Source organism: Gekko japonicus, unplaced genomic scaffold, assembly GCF_001447785.1.
Source record: "Gekko japonicus isolate JY-2015 unplaced genomic scaffold, Gekko_japonicus_V1.1 scaffold2686, whole genome shotgun sequence".
In the NCBI taxonomy this organism is placed as follows: Eukaryota; Metazoa; Chordata; class Lepidosauria; order Squamata; family Gekkonidae; genus Gekko; species Gekko japonicus.
In genome coordinates, this window is record NW_015162557.1 from 77,908 (window position 1) to 101,476 (window position 23,569).

The 23,569-nt window shown below is 53.7% G+C and overlaps 1 protein-coding gene across 1 annotated transcript in view; it reads left to right on the forward strand.

Annotated features, from left to right (window-relative positions):
• Positions 1 to 23,569, forward strand: part of TGM1 (transglutaminase 1) — a 68,481-nt gene that overhangs the window by 12,958 nt on the left and 31,954 nt on the right. Inside the window, exons 2-3 of the mRNA XM_015406374.1 lie at positions 9,410 to 9,631; positions 11,686 to 11,877. Coding sequence (XP_015261860.1) covers positions 9,415 to 9,631; positions 11,686 to 11,877 — 409 coding nt within the window. The 5' untranslated portion in view covers positions 9,410 to 9,414. The remainder of the gene's footprint in view (positions 1 to 9,409; positions 9,632 to 11,685; positions 11,878 to 23,569) is intronic.

Sequence of the window (23,569 nt, forward strand, 5' to 3'; positions counted from 1 at the left end):
GAGGAAAGGTTAACCCACCACAACCCCTCGCCTGAAGCTAGGAAGCGAAGTGTCACAATTACAGCTGCTCTCCGGTATCATGTTTGGCCCAAAGATGCTAGGCCAAAGTATACTACTGAGGAATAAGGCTCCATTTGAATACTTTACCAAGAACATAACAACATGAGAACATAAGAGATGCCAATGTTGGATCAGGCCGAAGGCCCATCCAGTCCAACACTCTGTGTCACACAGTGGCCAGAAATACCAGGTGCCATCAGGAGGTCCACCAGTGGGGCCAGAACATTAGAAGCCCTCCCACTGTTGATCCCCCCCAGCACCAAGATGACAGAGCATTACTTGCCCCAGAGCCCCTATCTATCCCTTGTGGCTAATAGCCACTGATGGACCTCTGCTCCATATCCTTATCTAATTCCCTTTTGAAGCCGTCCATGCTTATAGCCGCCAGCACTTCCTGTGGCAGTGAATCCCATGTGTTAATCACTCTTTGGGTGAAGAAGTACTTCCTTTTATCCGTTCTAACCCGACCGCTCAGCAATTTCATGGAGTGCCCACGAGTTCTTGTATTGTGAGAAAGGGAGAAAAGTACCTCTTTCTCTACCTGCTCTTTCCCATGCATAATCTTATAAACCTCGATCATGTCACCCCTCAGTCGTCGTTTCTCCAAGCTAAAGAGCCCCAAGCGCCTTAACCTTTCCTCATAGGGAAAGTGTTCCAACCCTTTTATCATTCGAGTTGCCCTTTTCTGCACTTTTCCCAAAGCTATAATATCCTTTTTAACCACCTGCAAGTAAAAAAATAAAATAAATTCCCCAGCACTTTAAGGAGGAAGGCTGTAGCCCAAGCCACTCTGCTGCACCGTGTTGCCAGCTCCAAGTTGGGAAATGCCATGGAGATTTGGGGACAAAGCCTGGAGAGGGTAGAGTTTGGGGGGGAGAGACATCAGTGTGGAGTACCATGCCATAGAGTTTACCCACCAAAGCTGCCATTTCTTCCAGGAGACCTGGTCTCTGTCATCTGGTCTCTGTCGTCCTGTGTGAACTGGCAAAATCCAGTTGGGAAGTGCACTGAAAGTGGATTGAACGCGGATTATTTAGTGTGTGTGACCGCAGCCTATAGACCGTATATGTGGAATTCGTTGCCAGAGGATGTAGGGATGGTCGGGTTGCCAGGTCCCCCAGGGGGGCGGGGAAACCCTCGCTCAATGGGTCCGTTCCCTGCCGGCCCGGATCGGGGTAACCCTAACCCCAAAGTGCCGGGAACACGGAGATGTGCCCGGTGTGATGACGTCACCAGGAGGCACGTTGCGGGGGGACGCTCTATCATTTGAGGGGAAAGTCTATGATTCCCCCTGGAATGATAGTGGCCCCGCCCCAACGGGCCTGATGCAATGATGTCACTTCTGGGTGATGTCATCGTGGTGTGTGCACAAAGCGCGCACGCCGAAGAACTCCCAGGGTGGGCCAGGACTCCCCCCGCTAAAGCCAAGGCAAGACTTGGCAGCCCTAAGTGATGGCCACAGGAACAGACAGTTTTATAGGAGGAGGAGAGGTCTATCAGTGGCTACTAGCCATGGTGATGGAGAGGAAATTCGACATTCAGAGGCAGTCAATCTCTGAATCACAGAGGCAGGAGGCAAACTCAGGGGAAGGCCTCGGCCTCTCTGCCCTGTTATTGGCTAGGGCTGCCAAATCCCCCCGGGGGGCGGAAATCCCCCCCGCCCCAAAGGCCCGTTCCCCGACGTGGGGAATCGGGCCCCGGGGGGGAACCCCACCCCAGCATGCACGTCACAGGGAAGTGACGTTATGACGCTGGGCATGCTGGGGGCGGGGCCACAGCCATACAAGGGAAAACAGATTGTACATGTGACTTAACAAACATCATTAACCCTGTAAATACTGAAGTGTTTTGACTTGTAACACCCAACACTATGTAACACGCGAGAATGGAATGAGCCTCTGCTTGGAAACATGCCGAAAACCAAAGCCATTGTTCTGTGGCAGATGTGCCGAAGGCCATTGCTTGCTAAGCACGGAAGAAGATAAGAGGACAAAGGGAACTTGTGACTTGGGAGGGGCCCAGACAGGGATGGGAGAAATGTGTGCTTGCTGTGTGAAGTTACAGTGTCATAAGGCACATGCTTGAAAAGCCATTTATAACAGGTAACACCGTAATGCTTTGGGCGGACCCCTTGGCTACTCTTTTGCTGGGGTCTCCTTTATTCGAATACAGTTTCGCTCTGCCTGGGAGGAATCTCTCCTGCTGTGTTTTTATCGGAGTGAAGCACACCAGGCAAACGGCCTGCTTGGCTTTCACTCCCCTCTCCAAGGGGCCACGGTGGCTTAGAGGTTAATAAGACGCTGAGCTGCAGGCTTGAAGGTTGGTCGTTTGGCAGTGTGAGACCCGAGTGCCGCATGGCGGAGTGAGCTCTTCCTTACTCCCTGAGTCGGGCGTCTTTGGCCCCCAGAAAGGGGATAAGAGGAGGAGGGACGAAAGGGGAATTCTTTACACAACGAGTGATTAAAATGTGGAATGCCCTTGCCAGAGGGTGTAATGATGGCCACAGGGACAGATGGCTTAAAAGGGGGATTTGGCAGTTTCATGGAGGACAGGTCTATCAGTGGCCACGAGGCATAATGACTAAAGGGAACCTCTGAATCCCAGGAGGCCCAACCTCTATTCCCTGTTGTTGGCCCCCCAAAGGAAGTGCTTGGCCACTATGTGAGACAGGCTGCTGGAATGGATGGACCCCTGGACTGATCCAGCGGGGCTCTTCTGATGTTCTTATCAGGGGAGGGCCCTGGCCTCTATTCCCTGTTGTTGGCCCTCCAGAGGAACTGGGTGGCCCCTGTGTGAGACGGGATGCTGGACTAGATGGACCACTGCTCTGATCCAGCAGGGCTCTTCTTACATTCCTCAGCCTCCCTGCCCTGTTGTTGGACTCCCAGCGGAACTTGCTGGCCCCTGTGTGAGACAGGAGGCTGGACTAGATGGACCACTGCTCTTATCCAGCAGGGCTCTTCTTACATTCTTAACATTAGGGGAAGGCCTCGGCCTCTATTCCCTGTTGTTGGCCCTCCGGAGGAACTGGGTGGCCCCTGTGTGAGACAGGAGGCTGGACTAGATGGACCACTGCTCTGATCCAGCAGGGCTCTTCTTACATTCCTCAGCCTCCCTGCCCTGTTGTTGGACTCCCAGAGGAACTTGCTGGCCACTGTGTGAGACAGGAGGCTGGACTAGATGGACCCTCACTGGTCTGATCCAGCAGGGCTCTTCTTACATTCTTAACATTAGGGGAAGGCTTCGGCCTCCCTGCCCTGTTGTTGGCCCTCCGGAGGAACTGGTTGGCCACTGTGTGAGACGGGATGCTGGACTAGAGGGACCCTCCCTGGTCTGACCCAGCAGGGCTCTTCTTACATTCCTCAGCCTCCCTGCCCTGTTGTTGGACTCCCAGCGGAACTTGCTGGCCCCTGTGTGAGACAGGAGGCTGGACTAGATGGACCATTGGTCTGACCCAGCAGGGCTCTTCTTACTTTCTTAACATTAGGGGAAGGCCTCGGCCTCTCTGCCCTGTTGTTGGCCCTCAGGAGGAACTGGTTGGCCACTGTGTGAGACAGGAGGCTGGACTAGATGGACCCTCACTGGTCTGATCCAGCAGGGCTCTTCTGATGTCCTTAGGAGGTCTGAGGAGGACTAGGCAGATAAATCTCTAGCTGAGAATCGGCCTTGGTTTGATCTGGCCTAGAAAGGAGAAGAATTAAGGCTGGGAACCAGCCAGGGAGGGATTCTTCTTGTGTTACGTTAGGAGAAGTGCTTCAGAAGGGAGAGACAGGGGCCGTATGCCAAATGCCTGGCCTCTTTGAGGGGATACAGACAGAAGAAAGAGCCTGAGAGTCAGGGTGGTCTAGTGGTTAGTGCCAAGCTATATCTGGGGTGCCCTGTATTGGAATCACCACTGTGCTACCTTGGGCCAGTCTCTTTCTCTCAGCCTCACAGAGGACCAACTGGGCCGAACTCCCAGGAGGGCGGCTGGGAGAAGAATGTGACAAACGGGTAGAGAGCCAGGGTTCCTGGATTGGGGTTTTCACAGCTGGCTTGGCTAGAGGAGACTTCAAGAGATGCTTCACAGCTGTCGTCTGAGGAAGTGTGCGTGCACACAAAAAGCTTCTACCCAGAATTGAACTCTGCTGGCCTTAAAGGTGCCCCTGGACTCAAACTTTGCTCTGTTGCTTCAGACCAGCACGACGAACCACCTGAATCTATCTACATGGGCATCTGTTATGTTCCATGGACAGGGGTCATTTCCTGCAGGAGCGCATAGGAGCGGAGCTCCGGCAGTAAAAAGCCCAGGGGGCGGGCACATGCAACAAGCCCCACCCCCTGCTCCCAGCAGCCCTCAGTCAGAGCAAGAAGCAGCCAGGTGAGTTGCAGAGCCCCCCCCCCGGCCCCCCGGTCCAAAACAGTCCAGTGGCACCTTTAAGACCAAGTTTTGTTCAGGTACAAGCTCTCCCTCCTCAGCGAGGACAGATCTGCACGTTCCCCCCCACACACACACAATAGTTAGCAATCCAAAACAGTTCAGTGGAGCCTGAGCGGTGGGTGTTGCCTTCTGACACACTTCCGGTGATGTCAGGGGGTGTGGCATATGCAAATATTATGCTAATGAGCTCCTGCACCTCTTTTTCTACAAAATGACCCCTGTCAGGACCGTGGATAATCCGCAATGTTCCCTCTAAGCTGAGTGAGCCAGCTCACAGTTTCTTAGCCTCCAGCTCATACATTTTTGTCTTCGCTCAAGAAGGATGGCTCCAGAGCAATGCTCCCTCTAAGCTGTGGAGACTTGTGAACAAAAATTCTGCTTTGTGAGCGACTGGCATTAAAGTCGTGAGCGAGCGATTGGGCTACTACATAAATTAGTTAGCTCTGGAGCCGTCCTTCCGGAGCGAATACAAAAATGGGTGAGCCGGAGGCTAAGAAAACTGTGAGCTAGCTCACACTAAATCAGCTTAGAGGGAACACTGCTCCAGAGGCAAACTAATTGATGCAGCAGCCAAATCGCCCGCTCACAACTTTAATGCCCAGTGGCTCACAAAGTAGATTTTTTGCTCACAAGACTCCACAGCTTAGAGGGAGCATTGGCTAGAGGGGGGCATTTGGGAGCAACACCCCCCAAATCATGAATTTCCAGCTTTCTTCCTTTTTAAAGTTCCTAGCCCTTTTTGTTATGGAGAGAAAAGGGGGAAAGTATGGCACTGTTTGTCCTGATTGCCTGAGGAGGAGCAGCTGCAAAATGGCTGTGGCTCAGCCAGTTAACCCCTTTGTGACCAAATTAATTCTTTTCTACTCTGTCGGACTGTCCCAGCACCCTTTCTTCCCCGGGCCCTTTGCTTCTTCCTTGTTTGTTCTTCTCTTTGACCTGAGCGATAAGTGAGAACTTTAAGGCAGAACACTGCAGTGAGATTTATTTATTTATGCTTTATGCTTTCAGCTTGTATCCCGCTCGAACCCCGAGGGGTCTCTGAGCGGCTCACAGTTACTCTTTATCCCTATCTATGGCCACACATATTCAGGGGTGGCGACTGCCCTACCGGCACCCAGTGGAGGGACTTGCTGGTCTTTTTTCCGGTTCGGCTTATTGTCGGCTCGGCTTTCGGTTTTGGCTCCTCTTCTTCTCCTTCTGGTGGTCTTAGGGGTCGGCTGTACGCTGTATTCGGCGGACCCATCTGGCGCACGGTTCGCGTCAGCGCAGCTCCGGCTCTGTCCGTTTTGGCTCCGCCGCGCCTGCGCCTCTACGTCCTTTGCGTCTTCTGGCTCCGCCTCCGCCGACGTCCGATCCACCACTGGTGTTGTGCCTCCTTTGCCGCCACTGATCGCCACTTCATTCGTCGCCGCCACCGCTTGTCATTCCGCCGTCGCTGTCTGCCGCCGCCGCCCGCTGCGATGCTCCATCAGACCCCACAATGGAGGAGGGTGCCCCCTGCCACCTAGGGCAGGTACCCATTTATCTACTCGCTCTTCGATGTTATTTTGCTTTCGAACCACTGGGTGGGCGGGAGCTGGGACTAGGGCCAGGAGCTCACCCTGGCCGCGGTGGGATTCGAACTGCTGTAGCAGCTGTTCGCAGATGTTACCAGCAGGCGTTTAACCGCCTGCGCCACCGCTCCCTCTAATGCTATCCTGGGGTTGCCTTGTCTGTGGGGGGATAATTTGCTTCCTAGTAGGGGCCATGGGAGGCGGGAGCAGGAGCCTAAAAAAGAACACCCGGTTTCACTGAGCATGGTATCTGGTTTGACTCCCGAACTGTAAGCCGCCTGGCTGTAATTGCCTTTGCAAAAGGGTGCCCGCCTCTAAGCATGTGCAGAATACCTTTGACTCACCAATTCAGTAACCACCATCCAGCTGCATTCCACAGCTCCCTTCCCCACCCTCAAAAATTTGGGGTTAGGGCAAAAGGACTGAAGGGATAGGGTTGCCAACCTCCTGGGATTACAATCGATCTCCAGGCGACAGAGATAATCTGTCAACAATGGCTGCTTTGGAAGGTGGACCCTACGGCAGCATATCTCACTGAAGCCCCTCCCTTCCCCTAACCCCGCCCTCCCCCGGGCTCCGCCCCCAAATCTCCAGGTATTTCCCAACTCAGAGAGGACAACCCCAGGTATCCTGCTGAGGCGTGTTTGAATTCCGGAATCCTTCCAGAACAGGGAAAAAGGTAATGCCCGGCAGATCTTCCAAGGGGGGCAAAATATGCCGGCAGTCTCAGGTGTCACCATCTCTCAGTGCACGACAAATAAGGTCTTTGAGAGGTTCTAAATAAATTTGTGGCCAGAATTATAAATCCTCTGAATACTGAGACTGCAAACTCCCCATTGGTTGAGGGTTTCCCCCCTCACTACGCAACTGTTATCTAGCAGGGATTAGGGGATAATCATTTCTAGGTTGGAAGACGTGATTTGCAGGCTGGCGTAATTGAAGAACCTCCACTTTTTGCTAGGGCGGTGATGAATTGTTATTTCCCCCACCCCACAGCTTTATTGAAGCCGTTTCAAATCCTCCCCTACAGTCTTATACCCTGTAACATCTCGTGTGAGATGAGTCAGGGCTTTTTTTGTAGAAAAAGCCCAGCAGGAACTCATTAGCATATAGGGCTGCCAAGTGGGGGCGGGGGGCGGGTAAACCCCTGCTTCAGAGGCCCGATTCCCACCGCTGCGAACTCCGCCCCCTGAAGGGCAGCGTGGTTGCGTCACCAGAGGTGACGCAACCACGTCAATCACGTTGGGGGCGTGGCCCTGATCATTGGAGGGAAAACTCTATGGTTTTCCCTCCGACGATCGGGGCCACGCCTTCAACGTGATCGACGTCGCGCGTCACTTCCGGTGACATGCTGGCGGCGTGTGCGCACACATCGACGGACGGCTCCCGGAGCCCGCGAGGCTCTCCCGCCGGTAAGAAAAATTGACTTGGCAACCCTATTAGTATAATTGGCCACACCCAACAGTAGAAACCTATTAGCATATTACGCCACACCCCTGACAGCACAACTCATTTGCCTATTAGGCCATACCCCCATGTTACCAGAAGTGTGGTCATCCAGCCACACCCACCTTTTGCTTCTTATTCTGTTTACCTTGTTTGTTGTCAAAACCCAGGGCTTTTTTTGTAGCAGGAACTCCTTTGCATGTTAGGCCACACACCCCTAATGTAGCCAATCCGGATGAGTTCCTGGCGTTGGGTGTGGCCTATTATGCTAATGAGTTCCTGCTGGGCGTGGCCAACTCGGGAGCCAGCCGGAACTCCGTTCCTGTGCGTTCCTGCTCAAAAATAGCCCTGGATGAGATGAATGCAGATACACTGATTCGATCTGCACTTCTATGCAAATCCCTCTTTCCTGGAAAACTGATGAGGAGCCAGGCTGCAGACAGACGGCTTCTATTAAGACTTCTGCTACAGACACTTCCTTATGATAAACCACTAGGCATCCGTGTTCCCTCTAAGCTGAGTGAGTGTGAGCTAGCTCACAGTTCTTTAGCCTCCGGCTCACACCTTTTTGTCTTCGCTCAGGAAGGGAGGGCTCCAGAGCTAACTTATGTATGCAGCAGCCAAATTGCTCGCTCACCACTTTAATGCCAGTAGAATTTTTGCTCACAGGACTCCACAGCTTAGAGGGGGCATTGCCAGGGATGACTTCACGGAGGGGCACTGGAGCTGGGGGGGGGGAGGCTTCTCCTGTGGAACTCTTGTCTCTTCGGCCAGCCTTAAATGCTTCAGTAGGTGAAGGTTCATTTGCTCAAATCGGACTTCGGAGAGGTCACCGGCAGGGCAGGGTGGTTTTGTGGCTCAGCGCAAAGAAGGCCGAGAGAGTGTGGGGTGCCCCGTGTGGCTTCCGAGGTTTGGACGGGGAAGAACCCGGTCCAGAAACAAGCTGCGTTTTCCAACTTTAATAACTGTTCTGCAGAAGAAGTCTGGTCTTCTCCCTTTCCGGGAGAAACCAGAGGGCAGTGGAGAGAGGCCCCGAAATGGAAAACAGCTGTCCAGGGAGCTGTGGCAACTGCTGTCCTGGGAGCCAGTCACAGAGACAGTGGTTCCCACCAACGCCTATCATCTAGGCTTGCCAACCTCCAGGTGGGGCCTGGTGATCTCCCGGTAATTGATCTCCAGCCTACAGAGCTCAGTTCCCCGGGGGGGGGGGAATGGCTGTTTTGGAGGGTGGACTCTATGACATTAGACCCCAATAAGGTCTTTTCCCTTCCCCAAACCCACTACTCCAAGGCTCCACCCCCCAAATCACCAGAAATTCCCCAAACCAGAGTTGACAACCCTATCTGGTGGTGGGGTAGTTCTTCTTCCTCCTCTTCTTCTTCTTCCTCCTCTTCTTCTTCTTCCTCCTCTTCTTCTTCCTTCTCCTCCTCCTCTTCTTCTTCCTTCTCCTCCTCTTCTTCTTCCTCTTCTTCCTCCTCCTCCTTCTTCCTCCTCTTCCTCTTCCTGTTCTTCTTCCTCCTCTTCCTGTTCTTCTTCCTCTTCCTGTTCATCTTCTTCTTCCTCTTCTTCTTCTTCCTCTTCTTTTTCTTCTTCTTGAAATAAAATGAGTAGCCAAAGTTAACCACATAAAACAAAACAACACTCCAAGATCGAGGAACAATTTAAACTGTCCCATCAAAAAACGTAACCAGCTAATTGTAATTATTCAGCTCATTAGCCAGTCTCTTAATCCTCCTGTAACTCTTTTTCAGCCCTTGAAGTCACAGCATCCCATAGTCTACTAACCCCACTTGATCTCTCCTCTGCGTTCTCGCCGGCCTCTGTGGAAATGCAGCTGGCTCTGGGGTGTGGCAAGATAAACAGCCGAGTAGGATGCCTCTTGAATGCCTAACCCTGACACTGTACTCTCCGTCCCTTCTCCCCCTTTCAGAAACCATGCCAGTGCCAGACCCAAGAGGGGATACGGGCCGATGGGCCAACGCCAGTGCCCGCCTGCGAACGGCCGGCCAGCCGGAGCAGCCACCCAGGAGGAGGAAACGGAATTGGTTCTATAGGTGTTGCCGGTGCTGCTCAGGCCAGGCGGATGATGCCGATTGGGGACCCGCGCCGGGGGAGGTGCCTGGAGCTCGGCGGACGGCTCCTGTCATCCGTGGTAAGTGAGCAACGAGGAGGGCATCGGCTGCCTGGTGGAGAAGGCCCAAGGAAAGAGAGAGGAGGGAAACGTGGCTGGACTTCTGCAGAGCAAATTGTGTCAAATGCACCATGGCCATGCCGCTCCTTCAGTACTCCGATGCAGCTCTGCTCCTTCTATACTCCTGTGCAACTCCACTACTTCTACACTCTGATGCAGCTTTGCTCCTTCTACACTCTGGTGCCACTCTGCTCCTTCTGCACTCCAATGCAACTCCGCTCCTTTTGCACTCAGGTGCCGCTCTGCTCCTTCTGCACTCTGGTGCCGCTCCGCTCCTTCTACACTCTGATGCAGCTTTGCTCCTTCTACACTCCAGTGCAACTCTGCTCCTTCTGCACTCCAATGCAACTCCGCTCCTTCTGCACTCCGGTGCCGCTCCGCTCCTTCTGCACTCCGGTGCCACTCTGCTCCTTCTACACTCCAGTGCAACTCCACTCCTTCTGCACTCCAATGCAACTCCGCTCCTTCTGCACTCCGGTGCCGCTCCGCTCCTTCTACACTCTGATGCAGCTTTGCTCCTTCTACACTCCAGTGCAACTCCACTCCTTCTGCACTCCAATGCAACTCCGCTCCTTCTGCACTCCAGTGCCGCTCCGCTCCTTCTACACCCTGATGCAGCTTTGCTCCTTCTACACTCCAGTGCAACTCCACTCCTTCTGCACTCCAATGCAACTCCGCTCCTTCTGCACTCCAGTGCCGCTCCGCTCCTTCTACACCCTGATGCAGCTTTGCTCCTTCTACACTCCAGTGCAACTCCACTCCTTCTGCACTCCAATGCAACTCCGCTCCTTCTGCACTCGGGTGCCGCTCCGCTCCTTCTGCACTCTGGTGCCGCTCCGCTCCTTCTACACTCTGATACAGCTTTGCTCCTTCTGCACTCTGGTGCCACTCTGCTCCTTCTACACTCTGATGCAGTTTTGCTCCTTCTACACTCCAGTGCAACTCTGCTCCTTCTACACGCCGATCCAGCTTTGCTGAGCTTGCTAAAATTTCGACCGTGAGAGTTTTTGAAAGTCTTGCTACTGAAACTGTTTTATGGGACACTTTAAAACAGGCCACTGATCTTTGTCGATTAACACAATCCTGTTAGAGATTAAATCACTAAATTCAGTATTTAAGACCAACAAAGTTTAGTTCTGGGGATGAGCTTTTGGATGCACGAACACTTCTTTGGATGTGTATATGCACACGAAATACCCAGTATTAAACTTTGTTGGTCTTAAAAGTGCCACTGGAGTCAAATTTTGTCCTATTTGCTATTGGAGTTTTGCATGCCCTCATGCCCTGACAGCTTGTGGGCGCCCCCTAGAAGGCAGCCATCTTGTGGTTGAGCCCACCGCCCTGTGTCAGAATTCCAAAGGTGGGCACAGGCTCAAAAGGTTTGGGGACCCCTTCCCTAAAACCATGAAATCCAGCAACCTCCTTCGTTGGGAATGCTGTCAGTCCAGGGGTCATTTCGTAGAAAAAGAGGTGCAGGAGCTCATTAACATAACTCATTAGCATAACTTATTTGCACATGCCATGCCCCCTGACATCAGAAGGCAACACCCACCACTCAGGCTCCACTGAACTGTTTTGGATTGCTAGCTATCGGGGGGGGGGGGGGGGGGGATGTGGAGATCTGTCCTCGCAGAGGAGGGAGAGCTTGTACCTGTGATTTAAAGGTGCCACGCAATTTTGCGGGGGCGGGGGGGGGGGGGCTCTGCAACTTACCTGTCTGCTTCTTGCTCTGACTGAGGGCTGCTGGGAGCAGGGGGCGGGGCTTGTTGCATGTGCCCACCCCCTGGGCTCTTTACTGCCGGAGCTCCGCTCCCGTGCGCTCCTGCAGGAAATGACCCCTGGCTGTCACACATAAAATAAAACTAAGTCCTCATTTTCCTGAGAGCCCTCTTATCGGGCCGGCTGTCAGCTCTAGTCCTTCCCCGTGGACCCTTTCACTAAGGAGAGGAGCCCCAAGCTGCCCATCCCCGGGGAGAGACCGTCCCCGAGGTTGACCGTCTTCCTTCTTTGCGCAGAGGGCATGCTGGTGGTCAGCGGCATTGACATGCTGGGCAGCCGGTCGAGCACCAACCGGCACGCGCACCACACGGACGAATACGAATACGACAACCTCATCGTCCGCCGCGGGCAGCCGTTCGATATCCGGCTTCAGTTCCAGCAGGATTACGACCCCGAAGAGCACCGGGTTTGCCTCGAGTTCCTCATCGGTGAGTGCCCCCGGGGTAGGAACGTTTGGTTTCTGGCGTGTGATGGCGTTAGCCCCTTTACGACATGGAAGCTGGGGGGTTTTCCTCTCCCTCGACACCCTGAATTGAACTGGGGCCACTGGCCACCCGTCACACCCACCTCTCTTCCCCCAGCCAGAATTGTTGGGTGCGTAACCAAAAGCTTCCTTGTGGCAGTGCCAGGGGTATAGCAGCAATTCCCCCCCCCCCAGTAAAAAGAAAAAGCTGTGCAATGCACTTCAGGCCACCCTAGTGCTGTTCAATTAACTCAAAGGTATGTAGCAGAGGGGAGGAACCTGGCAGTGTGCTGCTTTATCAGTCGCTGATGGTTGTGGTTGAGACGGCTGCCAGCCTCCAGGCGGGGCCTGGAGATCTCCCAGAATTACATCTGATCTCCAAACTAGAGACATCCGTTCCCCTGGAGAAAATGGCTGATTTGGAGGGGGGGGACTCTGTGGCATTGTACCCCCACTGAGACGCCTCCCCTCCCCGAGCCCTGTCCCCCTGAGTTTTCACTCCTAAATCTCTAGCAATTCTGTTGGGATTCTTTTTGAGTAAGTCAGCAGAGTATTAAGAGACTGAGTCCGTGGTGTGTTTAAAATATAAAAGTTTACTATAAACCTAACATGGGAAAAAGGTACACAGGATATAAAATAACAAAGAGCTAATATGGCAACATCCTTACAGCTAAAAGCTAAAACGGGAAGAGAATGGCGTCTCCTTCTCAGTCAGAACAAAGAGAGGAAAGAGAAGCCAATATGCTAAATACTTGACACCTTGGTTTCCAATCAGACTAGCAAGTTAGCTCCAAAGTTCCCGGGCATTCTGTTGTCTAAACAGATTGGTTACAAACAAACATGTGACTTCCTGTTGATCATAACAAACAACATTAACCCTGTAAATACTGAAGTGTTTTGACTTGTAACACCCAACAAATTCCCAGGCCTGGAATTGGCAAGCCTACAGTGTGTTCAGTGATACAAACGGCTAGTAAAGTGGATTTAATGGATCTCTGGCGTAAGACAGGGATCTGTTGTTGTTGTTGTTGTTGTTGTTGTTGTTAATAAAAGATATACACATGGTTATTTTAGAATCCTAGAATCACGCAGAGTTGGAAGGGGTCCTATAGGCCCTCTACTCCAGCCCCCGGCTCAATGCAGGATCAAGCCCAGAGCAGTATTCCCTCTAAGCTGAGTTAGTGTGAGCTAGCTCACAGTTTTTTAGCCTCCGGCTCACACATTTTTCTCTTAGCTCGGGAAGGAGGACTCCAGAGCAAACTAATTTATGCCGTAGCCAAATGGCCTGCTCACAACTTTAAGGCCAGTAGCTCACAAAGCAGAATTTTTGCTCACCAGACTCCTGTTTGTCCGGCCGCTGCTTCGAGACTGTGGGGGGGGGGGGGCTCACCACCTCCCCAGGCAGCTGACTCCGCTGTTGCACAACTCTGACTGTCAAAACGATTTCCCTAAGATCCAGCCGGTCCCTTCCCGCCCTTAATTTCAACCCACGATTGGGAGTCCTCTGCTCTGCTGCCAACGGGAACAGCTTTGTGCCTAATGGGTAGCTCAGCTAGTGTTCTGTCCTGGCATAGAGATGAGCCCCAAACTCACCCGGACTTAGCTCTGGGATTTGTTTTCAGCGTGGAGGCTCTGCCGGGTGAAGTAGCCACAGAGAGGTTTTGAGCCACGTGCCCTTCCATCCCACCACACTGAAAAACCAAACCCGTCCCCGTGTGCCCGAGAGGAAGGGATCAGAGGTTTGGCGTAGTGGTTAAGTGCGCGGACTCTAATCTGGGAGAACCGGGTTTGATTCCCCACCAGTGTTCCCTCTAAGCTGAGTTAGTGTGAGCTAGCTCACAGTTTTTTAGCCTCTGGCTCACACGTTTTTGTCTAAGCTCAGGAAGGATGGGGCTCCAGAGCAAACTAATTTATGCAGCAGCCAAATCGCTCGCTCACAACTTTTAATGCCAGCAGCTCACGAAGTAGAATTTTTGCTCACGAGACTGCAGCTTAGAGGGAACATTGTTCCCCACGCCTCCATTTGCAGCTGCTGGTGTGACTTTGGGTCACCCACAAGTTCTCTCAGAGCTGTTCTCTCAAGGGCGGTTTCTCTCAGAGCTCTCTCAGCCCCACCTACCTCACAGGGTGTCTGTTGTGGGGAGGGGAAGGGAAAGGAGATTGTAAGCCACTCTGAGACCCCAAGTGAAGGGCAGGGAATAAAGCCAATCTCCTTCTCCTCCTCCTCCTCCTCTTCTTCTTCTTCTTCTTCTTGATTCCCATTTTAGATATTTAACGCCCCCCTCATGAGGTTAGCCATTCCCCCCCCCCCCACTGGCCCATCTGAGACACAGGCAGGCGTCCCACAGGGAGCCTCACGCCTACATCTCCGTGCTACAGAAACAGCCGGCCGGTTGAATTTCTGCCTGTCAGACAGCCATTTCGGGGAAAGGTGTGGGGAAACAGCCGGTGACTCTGCCCTCGAGTGGCGTGTCCTGTCAGATGGCGCTGCCAAGGCGACTCTTACTCAGAGCAGCCCTTCCCACACGGGGCCGCCGAGAAGGGAGGGGTTACCCAAAAGACAACATTTTCCGGTGGAACTGGTTGGGCCCGTGACTCTGTCTTATCAGCCTCCCTCTTTTCAAGTGGGAAAGGCATCCGTCGCTCCGCATCCCTAAGAAGGGGTTGCTAAATTCTGCTCAGGGGCCGGCGGTGGAGTGGAATGGAAGCGGTTCCCTCGGCCAAGACTGGACCTCTCCTCTAATTAAACTGGGGCTTGGTTGCCCACCCCTTACCCCCTTTCCCCTGCTCTTCCCCGCCTCAGGCCTAGCGGGCCTCGATCCCACCCACTGATTAGCTCTCTGCTCTGTAATTTCTTCAGCCGGCCTCCCGGACGTGGTCCGTCTGTGGCCGGAGGCCAAAACCACCTCCTCCTGGGATGGCCACCCGGCATCTTCCCTGCAGGCTGCTGATGTGGCATTTGGGAAGCAGGGAACAGAAAGCAAAGCGACCCATCGCTCACCCTGGAGAGGGGGAAACCTTAGGAAGGGGGTGTGTGGCTTGAAGAAGAGATTGGATTTATACACCGCCCTTCACGACCCAAAGGAGTCTCAGAGCGGCTTACAAACTCCTTTCCCTTCCCCTTCCCACAACAGACACCCTGTGAGGTAGGCGGGGCTGAGAGAGCTCTTGACAGAAACTGCTCTTTTCAAGAACAGCTCTTATCAGAACTACGGCTTGCCCAAGGTCATCCAGCAGCTGCACGTGGAGGAGTGAGGAATCAAACCCGGTCCTCCCAGATTAGAGTCGGCGCACTTCACCACTACACCAAACTGATGCAGCTCTCTCTCTCTCTCTCTCTCTCTCTCTGGGTTGTGGTGTTATCTCTAAGTCTGCGTTCACAGTGGAGGGAAGGAGGAAGTTGTGGCTCAGTGAAAGAGGCTCTGCTTGGCATGCAGATGGTCCCAGGTTCAATCACCGGCATCTCTAGTTAAAGCATATGGCAGGAGGTGATGGGAAAGACCTCCACCTAAGACATAAGAACATAAGAGACGCCAATGTTGGATCGGGCCAAAGGCTCATCCAGTCCAACACTCTGCGTCACACAAGGGCCAAAGATACCAGGGGCCATCAGGAGGTCCACCAGTGGGGCCAGGACACTAGAACATAAGGACATAAGAGAAGCCAATGTTGGATCAGGCCAAAGGCTCATCCAGTCCAACACTCTGCGTCACACAGTGGCCAAAAATACCAGGGGCCATCAGGAGGTCCACCAGTGGGGCCAGGACACTAGAACATAAGGACATAAGAGAAGCCAATGTTGGATCAGGCCAAAGGCTCATCCAGTCCAACACTCTGCGTCACACAGGGGCCAAAGATACCAGGGGCCATCAGGAGGTCCACCAGTGGGGCCAGGACACTAGAACATAAGGACATAAGAGAAGCCAATGTTGGATCAGGCCAAAGGCTCATCCAGTCCAACACTCTGCGTCACACAGTGGCCAAAAATACCAGGGGCCATCAGGAGGTCCACCTGGCCAGGACACTAGAAGCCCTCCCACTGTTGACCCCCCCCCCCAACCTGGCCAGGACACTAGAAGCCCCCCCCCTGTTGACCCCCCCCCCCAAGCGCCCTGGAGAGCGGCTGCCAGTCTGAGTAGGCAAGACTGACTTTGGTGGACCGAGGGTCTGATTCAGTAGAAGGCAGCTTCATGTGTGTTCATGTGATGCAGCTGGGACTCCCTCTTTCCTTCCATTGTGCCTGGATCTTGACCCAGGCTAGGGTTGCCAACTCCAGGTTGTGAAATGCCTGGCAATTTGGGGTGGTGGTGGAGCTTTGGAAAGGTGGGATTTGGGGAGGAGAGGGACCTCAGCAGAGTCTAATGCCATGGACCCCCCCCTCCAAAGCGGCCATTTTCTCCAGGGGGGAACTGATCTCTGTCATCTGGAGGCCTGTTGTAATTCCGGGAGATCTCCAGGCCCCACCTGGAAGGTGGGAACCCTGCCCACATGGGGTTATTGAGAAGGGATGGGTTACTAAAAAGACAACGTTCCAGGTCACAGTGGAAGAGGGAGGGAGTTAGGCAAGTCATGTGATTTGATTTTCTAATATAGGCCTGGTTGGTGGGGGGGGGACACACGAATTAGCGGGTCTCCAGTGACTCTTGGCCGCCCTGTCCCCCCACACCCAGAATTAGGTGGGAGCAGGGGCCATTTTGTAGAAAAAGAGGCGTAGGAGCTCATTGGCATAACTCATTAGCATAACTAATTTGCATATGCCACACCCCCTGACATCACCGGAAGTGTGTCAGAAGGCAACACCCACTACTCAGGCTCCACTGGACTCTTGGATTGCTAGCTGTTTGGGGGGGGGGGACGTGCAGATCTGTCCTCGCAGAGGAGGGAGAGCTTGTACCTGAATAACACTTGGTCTTAAAGGTGCCACTGGACTGTTTTGGACCGGGGGGGGGGGGGGGGCTCGGCAATTCACCCACGTGTTGCTCTGACTGAGGGCTGCTGGGAACAGGGGGCGGGGCTTGTTGCATGTGCCCACCCCCTGGGCTCTTTACCGCTGGAGCTCTGCTCCCGTGCGCTCCTGCAGGAAATGACCCCTGGGTGGGAGGCAGTGTTCCCTCTAAGCTGAATTAGTGTGCACAAGCTCACAGTTTTTTAGCCTCTGGCTCACCCATTTTTGTCTTGGCTCAGGGAGGATGGCTCCGGAGCAAACTAATTTATGCAGCAGCCAAATCGCTCGCTCACAACTTGAATGCCAGGAGCTCACAAAGTAGAATTTTTTGCTCACAAGACTCCGCAGTTTAGAGGGAGCATTGGTGGGAATGTTTGTAGATGCGGATATATGCTCCTTCTAGACAGATGGGAGCCCCACTAGTATCCTGTCCTCAAGATTAATGAGATTAATCACCGGGCAGGATACCTCTCCTTGGATAATGGATTGCATTCGTCTGAAGTCGGAGCATCAAAGGGAAGCCGGGGAGGAGGGGAAGCCGCTCTCTGTTCCGCCGCTTCCCGAAAACGGCCGGCTGGCCCCTGATGAGAGAACAGCACAGGGGTGGATGATGACCCTTTGCTGTAGTTGCCAATCCATCCAGGAGGCTCTTCGGCCCTGGGAATGGCGTGCTTTGTTTGAGCAGGGGTCACACCGCTCTTTCCTCTGGATTAATATCTCCTGAGATTGAGCAATTGTCTGTCTGTGTGCAGTTGTCTATCCTGGTTTCCACTAGAACAGGCAGTCAGCAAAAGAGGTTTGTCTGTAATCATAGGTAAAAAGGTAAAGGTTCCCTTGCTCGAAAGCCAGTCGAATCTGACTCTAGGGTTGTGGTGCTCATCTCCGTTTCCAAGCCGAAGAGCCAGCGCTGTCCGAAGACGTTTCTGTGGTCATGTGGCCGGCATGACTAAACACCAAGGGGCACGGAATGCTGTTACCTTCCCAGTGAAGTGGTACCTATTTATCTGCTTGCAATTTTTTGCTTTCACACTGCTAGGTGGGCAGGAGTAATCATAGGAGGGGAACCGTATTATATGGCTGGGTGGAAGATATGGAGGCTGGCACACACCCCACACCCCCAGACCTGGGGCTTTCCTGGAATTGCAGCTCATTTCAGTACTACAGAGATCAGTTCCCTTGGCTTTGGAGTGTGGACTCTGTGGCACCATACCCCACTGAGGCCCCTGTCCTCCCAAGGCTCCATCCCCAAACCTCCAGGAGTTTCCCAGCCTGGATCTGGCAACCCTAAACCCATGCAGGTGTCTGGGGGGGGGACCTGGCAACCCAAGGGGCAGACTTCAAGGGGAGTCCGTTTCTTTGTGTATCCGCCCCAGGCTTTTGTTTGAACCGGCAGGCTAGGGGTGCCCAGGCCAAAGCCCTTCGTTCTTTGCCCGTAACCCCAGGGTGATCTGCAGGATCGCTGGACTCTAGTCTGCAGATCAAGTTTGGCTTCTTTGTTTGAAATGTTTATATATCATTTTCCTGTCATGCGCTCAGTTGCAGTGTGCATATTCTCAGTTTGGCGTAGTGGTTAAGAGCAGCAGTCAAATCTCCCCACTGGTATTGCTATAAATATACTTAGCCAGTTTGGTGTCGCGGTTAAGTGCGCGGACTCTAATCTGGGAGAACCAGGTTTGATTCCCCACTCCTCCGCTTGCAGCTGCTGGATGACCTTGGGCAAGCCACCGTTCTGTCAGAGTGGTTCTTGAAAGGGCAGTTTCTGTCAGAGCTCTCTCAGCCCCACCTAAGTCACAGGGTGTCTGTTGTGGGGCAGGGAGGGGAACGGAGTTTGTATAAATCCAATCTCCTCCTCCTCCTCCTCCTCTTCTCCTCCTCCTCCTCCTCCTCTTCTTCTTCTCCTCCTCCTTCTCCTCCTTCTTCCAGGCAGGAAAGTGCCTTCTTTCTGACCATGGCAGGCAGGTATCCAGCAGGTGCAGCCTTTTCACTTTCTCCCTGCCGGGGCAGACCTTTGCTGGATCCCTGCCTGTTTTCCTAGCTGCTGAAGACACTGCCAGGTGACACAAGCCCCACGGCGGGGCGGGGGAAGGGGCCAGAGAAGATGCTGATGACGCAGCATCAGACTCTCTCCGCGCCAGCTGGAACATGTGGTGTGGGAGGGAGCCGAAAGGAAGATGTGGGGCCACACCCCGCGGGAGAACAGGTTTTTGGTCCCTTCCCTTTTTTGCCTTAACCTGCTGCTCGAGGCGGCTGGGATGGGAACGAACCCTGAGCCCCAATTTCCCTTCCGAGGACACTGTTGTATCTCGCAGTCAGCAGTGCTCCCTGCCAGCGTGTGGGCGGGGGTTTCCACCCTTTGACCGTTCTCCCCGACTTCGGGGTTGTTTTCCAAAAACGCTGACGCAACACGATAACATGCCCAGTGCTCCCTCTAAGCTGTGGAGTCTTGTGAGCAAAAACTCTACTTTGTGAGCGACTGGCATTAAAGCTGTGAGCGAGCCATTTGGTGACTGCATACATTAAGTTTGCTCTGGAGCCATCTTCCTGAGCTAGGACAAAAATCTGTGAGCCGGAGGCTAAAAAACTGTGAGCTAGCTCACACTAACTCAGCTTAGAAACACTGTACATGCCTGGTGCTGGACAGAACAGAGAACATGTCCTGGGGCTGCTATTTCCCCTCATAGCAGAGCTAGATCCTATTTTTTGAGGATCGGGTAGACACGGGGGAAATTGGGCAAAGCTGCGGGGCAAAATGCGGCCGCGCAGCAAATAGTGGGAAATTGACACATACGATCCGGGGAAAGGGAAGAGCGAGGGCGGAGCAGCGGCTTGTGGGAAATCGGCCCCACTGAGGCAGGCTGGCCTGAGACAGACGGGACCAGGGTCACCCAATGAGTTTCATTACTGGGATCGGGGAGGGAGGCTTGAACTAGCATTCCTTCCGGACGACTGGGGCAATTTGCCCGGCTCTACAAGCAAGACTGTGACAGCAGCCATGAAATTAAAAGACGCCTGCTCCTTGGGAGGAAAGCGATGGCGAACCTCAACAGCATGATAAAAAGTAGAGACATCACCCTGCCAACAAAAGTCCGCATGGTCAAAGCAAGGGTATTCCCAGTAGTCATGTATGGCTGCGAGAGTTGGACTATAAGGAAGGCCGAGCGCCGAAGAATAGATTCTTTTGAACTATGGTGCTGGAGAAGGCTCTTGAGAGTCCCTTGGACTGCAAGAAGATCAAATCAGTCAATCCTAAAAGGAATCAACCCTGACTGTTCCCCGGAAGGCCAGATAATGAAACTGAAGCTCAAATACTTTGGCCACCCAATGAGAAGGGAGCCCTCACTGGAGAAGAAGACCCTGATGCTGGGAAAGATTGAAGGTCAAAGAAGACAGGGACGGCAAAGGATGAGATGGATAGACATGGATAGACAGTGTCATAGATGCAACGAACATGAAGTTGAGCCAACTTCAGAGGACGGCGGAAGACAGGAAGGCCTGGCGTGATCTGGTCCATGGGGTCGCGAAGAGTCGGACTCGACTGTGCGACTGAACAACAACAACAAACAAGGGGTCCCCTTCCTCAGTTCCTATGTGTGCCCTGAGCCCCGCCAGAATTCTCATTTTTTTAAAAAACTCTTCATTATAAAGGTTAAATTATAATGGTATATTGGAGCATAAGCAGACCCTGGATCTCAAGAAATGTTTGTGGCAGAGTGAGTCGTGTCCCCGTTTTATACAGAGTTGCAATATAGTCCCGCTGTACACTGCATCGGTCAGGCCGCACCTGGAGTCTTGTGTGGAGTTCTGGAGGCCTCCCTTCAAAAAGGACGTGGACCGAATGGGGTGGGTGCAGAGGAGAGAGACGAGGAGGAGGATCGGAGGCCTGGAGACCAAGAAGCCCTGCGAGGAAAGGCTGAGGGACCTGGGAATGTTCAGTCTGGAGATGAGGAGGTTGAGGCGGGACAGGATGGCTCTCTTGAAGTCTTCGGAGGGCTGTCCCTTAGAGGAGAAGGGCAGGGAGCTGTTCCTGTCGGCAGAGGAGAGGACTCGCAAGAATGGGTTTAAATTAAAGGCAGGAAGGTACCGGCTGGAGATTAGGAAAAACTTTTTTGACAGTCAGAGTTGTGCAGCAGTGGAATCAGCTGCCTAGGGAGGTGGTGGGCTCCCCCTCACTGGCAGTCTTTAAGCAGCGGCTGGACAAACCCTTGTCAGGGGTGCGCTAGGCAGATCCTGCATGGAGCAGGGGGTGGGACTAGATGCCCTCTATGGCCCCTTCCACCTCTGGGATTCTAGGAAAGAGATGATACCACAGGGTCAGCCCTCGGATGCGGTCCTTTTCTCCGAGGGAACCGATTTCCAACAGATGCAACATCTAGGGTTCCCAACCTGCAGGTGGTGGCTGGAGACCTCCCAGGATTACAACTGACCTCCAGGCGACAGAGATCAGTTCCCCTGGACGAAATGGCCGCTTTGAAAGGTGGGCTGTGTGGCCTTCTACCCCACTGTAGCCCCTCCCCTCCCCAAACCCCGCCCTCATCAGGCTCTGCCCCCCCAAATCTCCAGGTGTTTCCCAAACCGGAGCTGGCAGCCCTCGTGCTGTCTCCTGTTTAAACTTATCTAGATGGCATGGTGGGGAGCCAGTTTGGTGTGGTGGTTAAGTGCGCGGACTCTCATCTGGGAGAACTGGGTTTGATTCCCGACTCCTCCACTCACACCTGCTGGATGACTTTGGGCAAGCCGTAGTTCTGACAAGAGCTGTTCTTGAAAAAGAGCAGTTTCTGTCAGAGCTCTCTCAGCCCCACCTGCCTCACAGGGTGTCTGTTGTGGGGAGGGGAAGGGAAAGGAGTTTGTAAGCCGCTCTGAGACTCCTTTGGGTAGTGAAGGGCGGGGTAGAAATCCAATCTCTTCTTCTTCTTCTTTTACCTCACAGGGTGTCTGTTGTGGGGAGGGGAAGGGAAAGGAGTTCGTAAGCCGCTCTGAGACTCCTTCGGGTAGTGAAGGGCGGGGGTATCAATCCAGTTTCCTCTTCTTCTTCTTCATGCAAAGCACGCGCCCACCAGAGACACCAGCAGGCTTCCCCCCCAGCAGGGCTCCGCCCCCCACCCTGTTCCCCCTGTCCTCCCCCGTTATCTGGGGTGAAACCCAGGCACCTCCTTGGCCGCTTCGGGTGGCCGCACTTCAAAGCCTGTGACATTCTTGAAGCAGCAACGTCAACCAACAGGAGGCTGGTTGGGCAGGACATTCCGTCAGGCCCTCGGCCTCTCCCAGCTGTCTGTGCCGATCTCGAGGAGGAGGCGCGGATCGGGAGGGGGCCTGGGACAGAGCCGCCTGCGTGTCGACACCGTACATTTCTGCTGCCCTTGGCATAAAGCGTTTAAGCACTGGGGAGGGGCCGTGGCTCAGTGGCAGAGCCTCTGCTTGGCATACGGAAGGTCCCAGGTTCAGTCCCCGGCATCTCCAGTTCAAAGGATCAGGCAGGAGGTGATGCGGAAGGCCTGAGTCTGAGACCCTGGAGAGCCGCTGCCAGTCTGAGTAGGCAATGCTGACTTTGATGGCTAATGGGTTGCCAATCTCCAGGCGGGACCCCACGATTACAACTGACCTTGAGACAATAGAGGTCGGTTCTCCTGGAGAAAATGGCTGCTTTGGAGGGTGGACTCCAGTGTTCCCTCTAAGCTGAGTTAGCGTGAGCTAGCTCACGTTTTTTTAGCCCCCGGCTCACACATTTTTGTCTTAGCTCAAGACGAATGGCTCCAGAGCAGACTAATTTATGCAGCAGCCAAATCGCTCGCTCACAACTTTAATGCCAGTAGCCCACAAAGTAGAATTGTTGCTCACAAGACTCCACAGCTTAGAGGGAACATTGGTGGACTCTGTGGCATTGTACCCCACTGAGGCCCCCTCCTCTCCCCAAACCGCTCCCTCCCCAGGCATCACCCCAAAAATCTCCAGGTATTACCCAGCCCAGAGTTGGCAACCCTGCATGATAGACCAAAGGTCTGATTCATGATAAGGCAGCTTCACGTGTTCTTTCGGGAGGGGCCGTGGCTCAGTGGAAGAACCTCTGCTTGGCCTGCAGAAGTTCCCCGGTTCAATCCCCGGCATCTCCAGTTGAAAGGACCTGGTAGTTGGTGATGGGAAAGACCTCCGCCCGAGACCCTGAAGAGCGGCTGCCAGTCTGAGCAGGCAATACTGAACTTCGATGGGCCAAGGGTCTGATTCAGGATAAGGCAGCTTCATGTATTCATTTTCTGAGGAACGCCTCTGTGCATTAACCATAACCTGTTATGGTTAAAAAGTAAAAAACAAAAACCAACCCCCACTCAAGTAAATAATGTTGTCAGCTCTGGTAAAGTAGCCTTTTTCTCCACACTGGACCCTGGACCTAAAACCAGGCTGCGGGTCCAAACCGTGGTGAACCCCACAGTATACATTGAGCCCTGACAGGGGTCGTTTCGTAGAAAAAGAGCTAGGGGAACTCATTAGCATAACTCATTAGCATATGCCACACCCCCTGACCTCACCGAAAGTGTGTCATAAGGCCACACCCCCTGACATCACCGGAAGTGTGTCATAAGGCCACACACCCCGCCCCCAACGGTCCCGGCCGCCGCCGCCGGCCTTGCAGCTCCACTGCCGAGCCCCGTGAGGGGCCCGGCGGTGGACCTGCAAGGCCAGCGGGAGTGCAAGGAAGCCCCGCGAAGGCCCTCCCTGG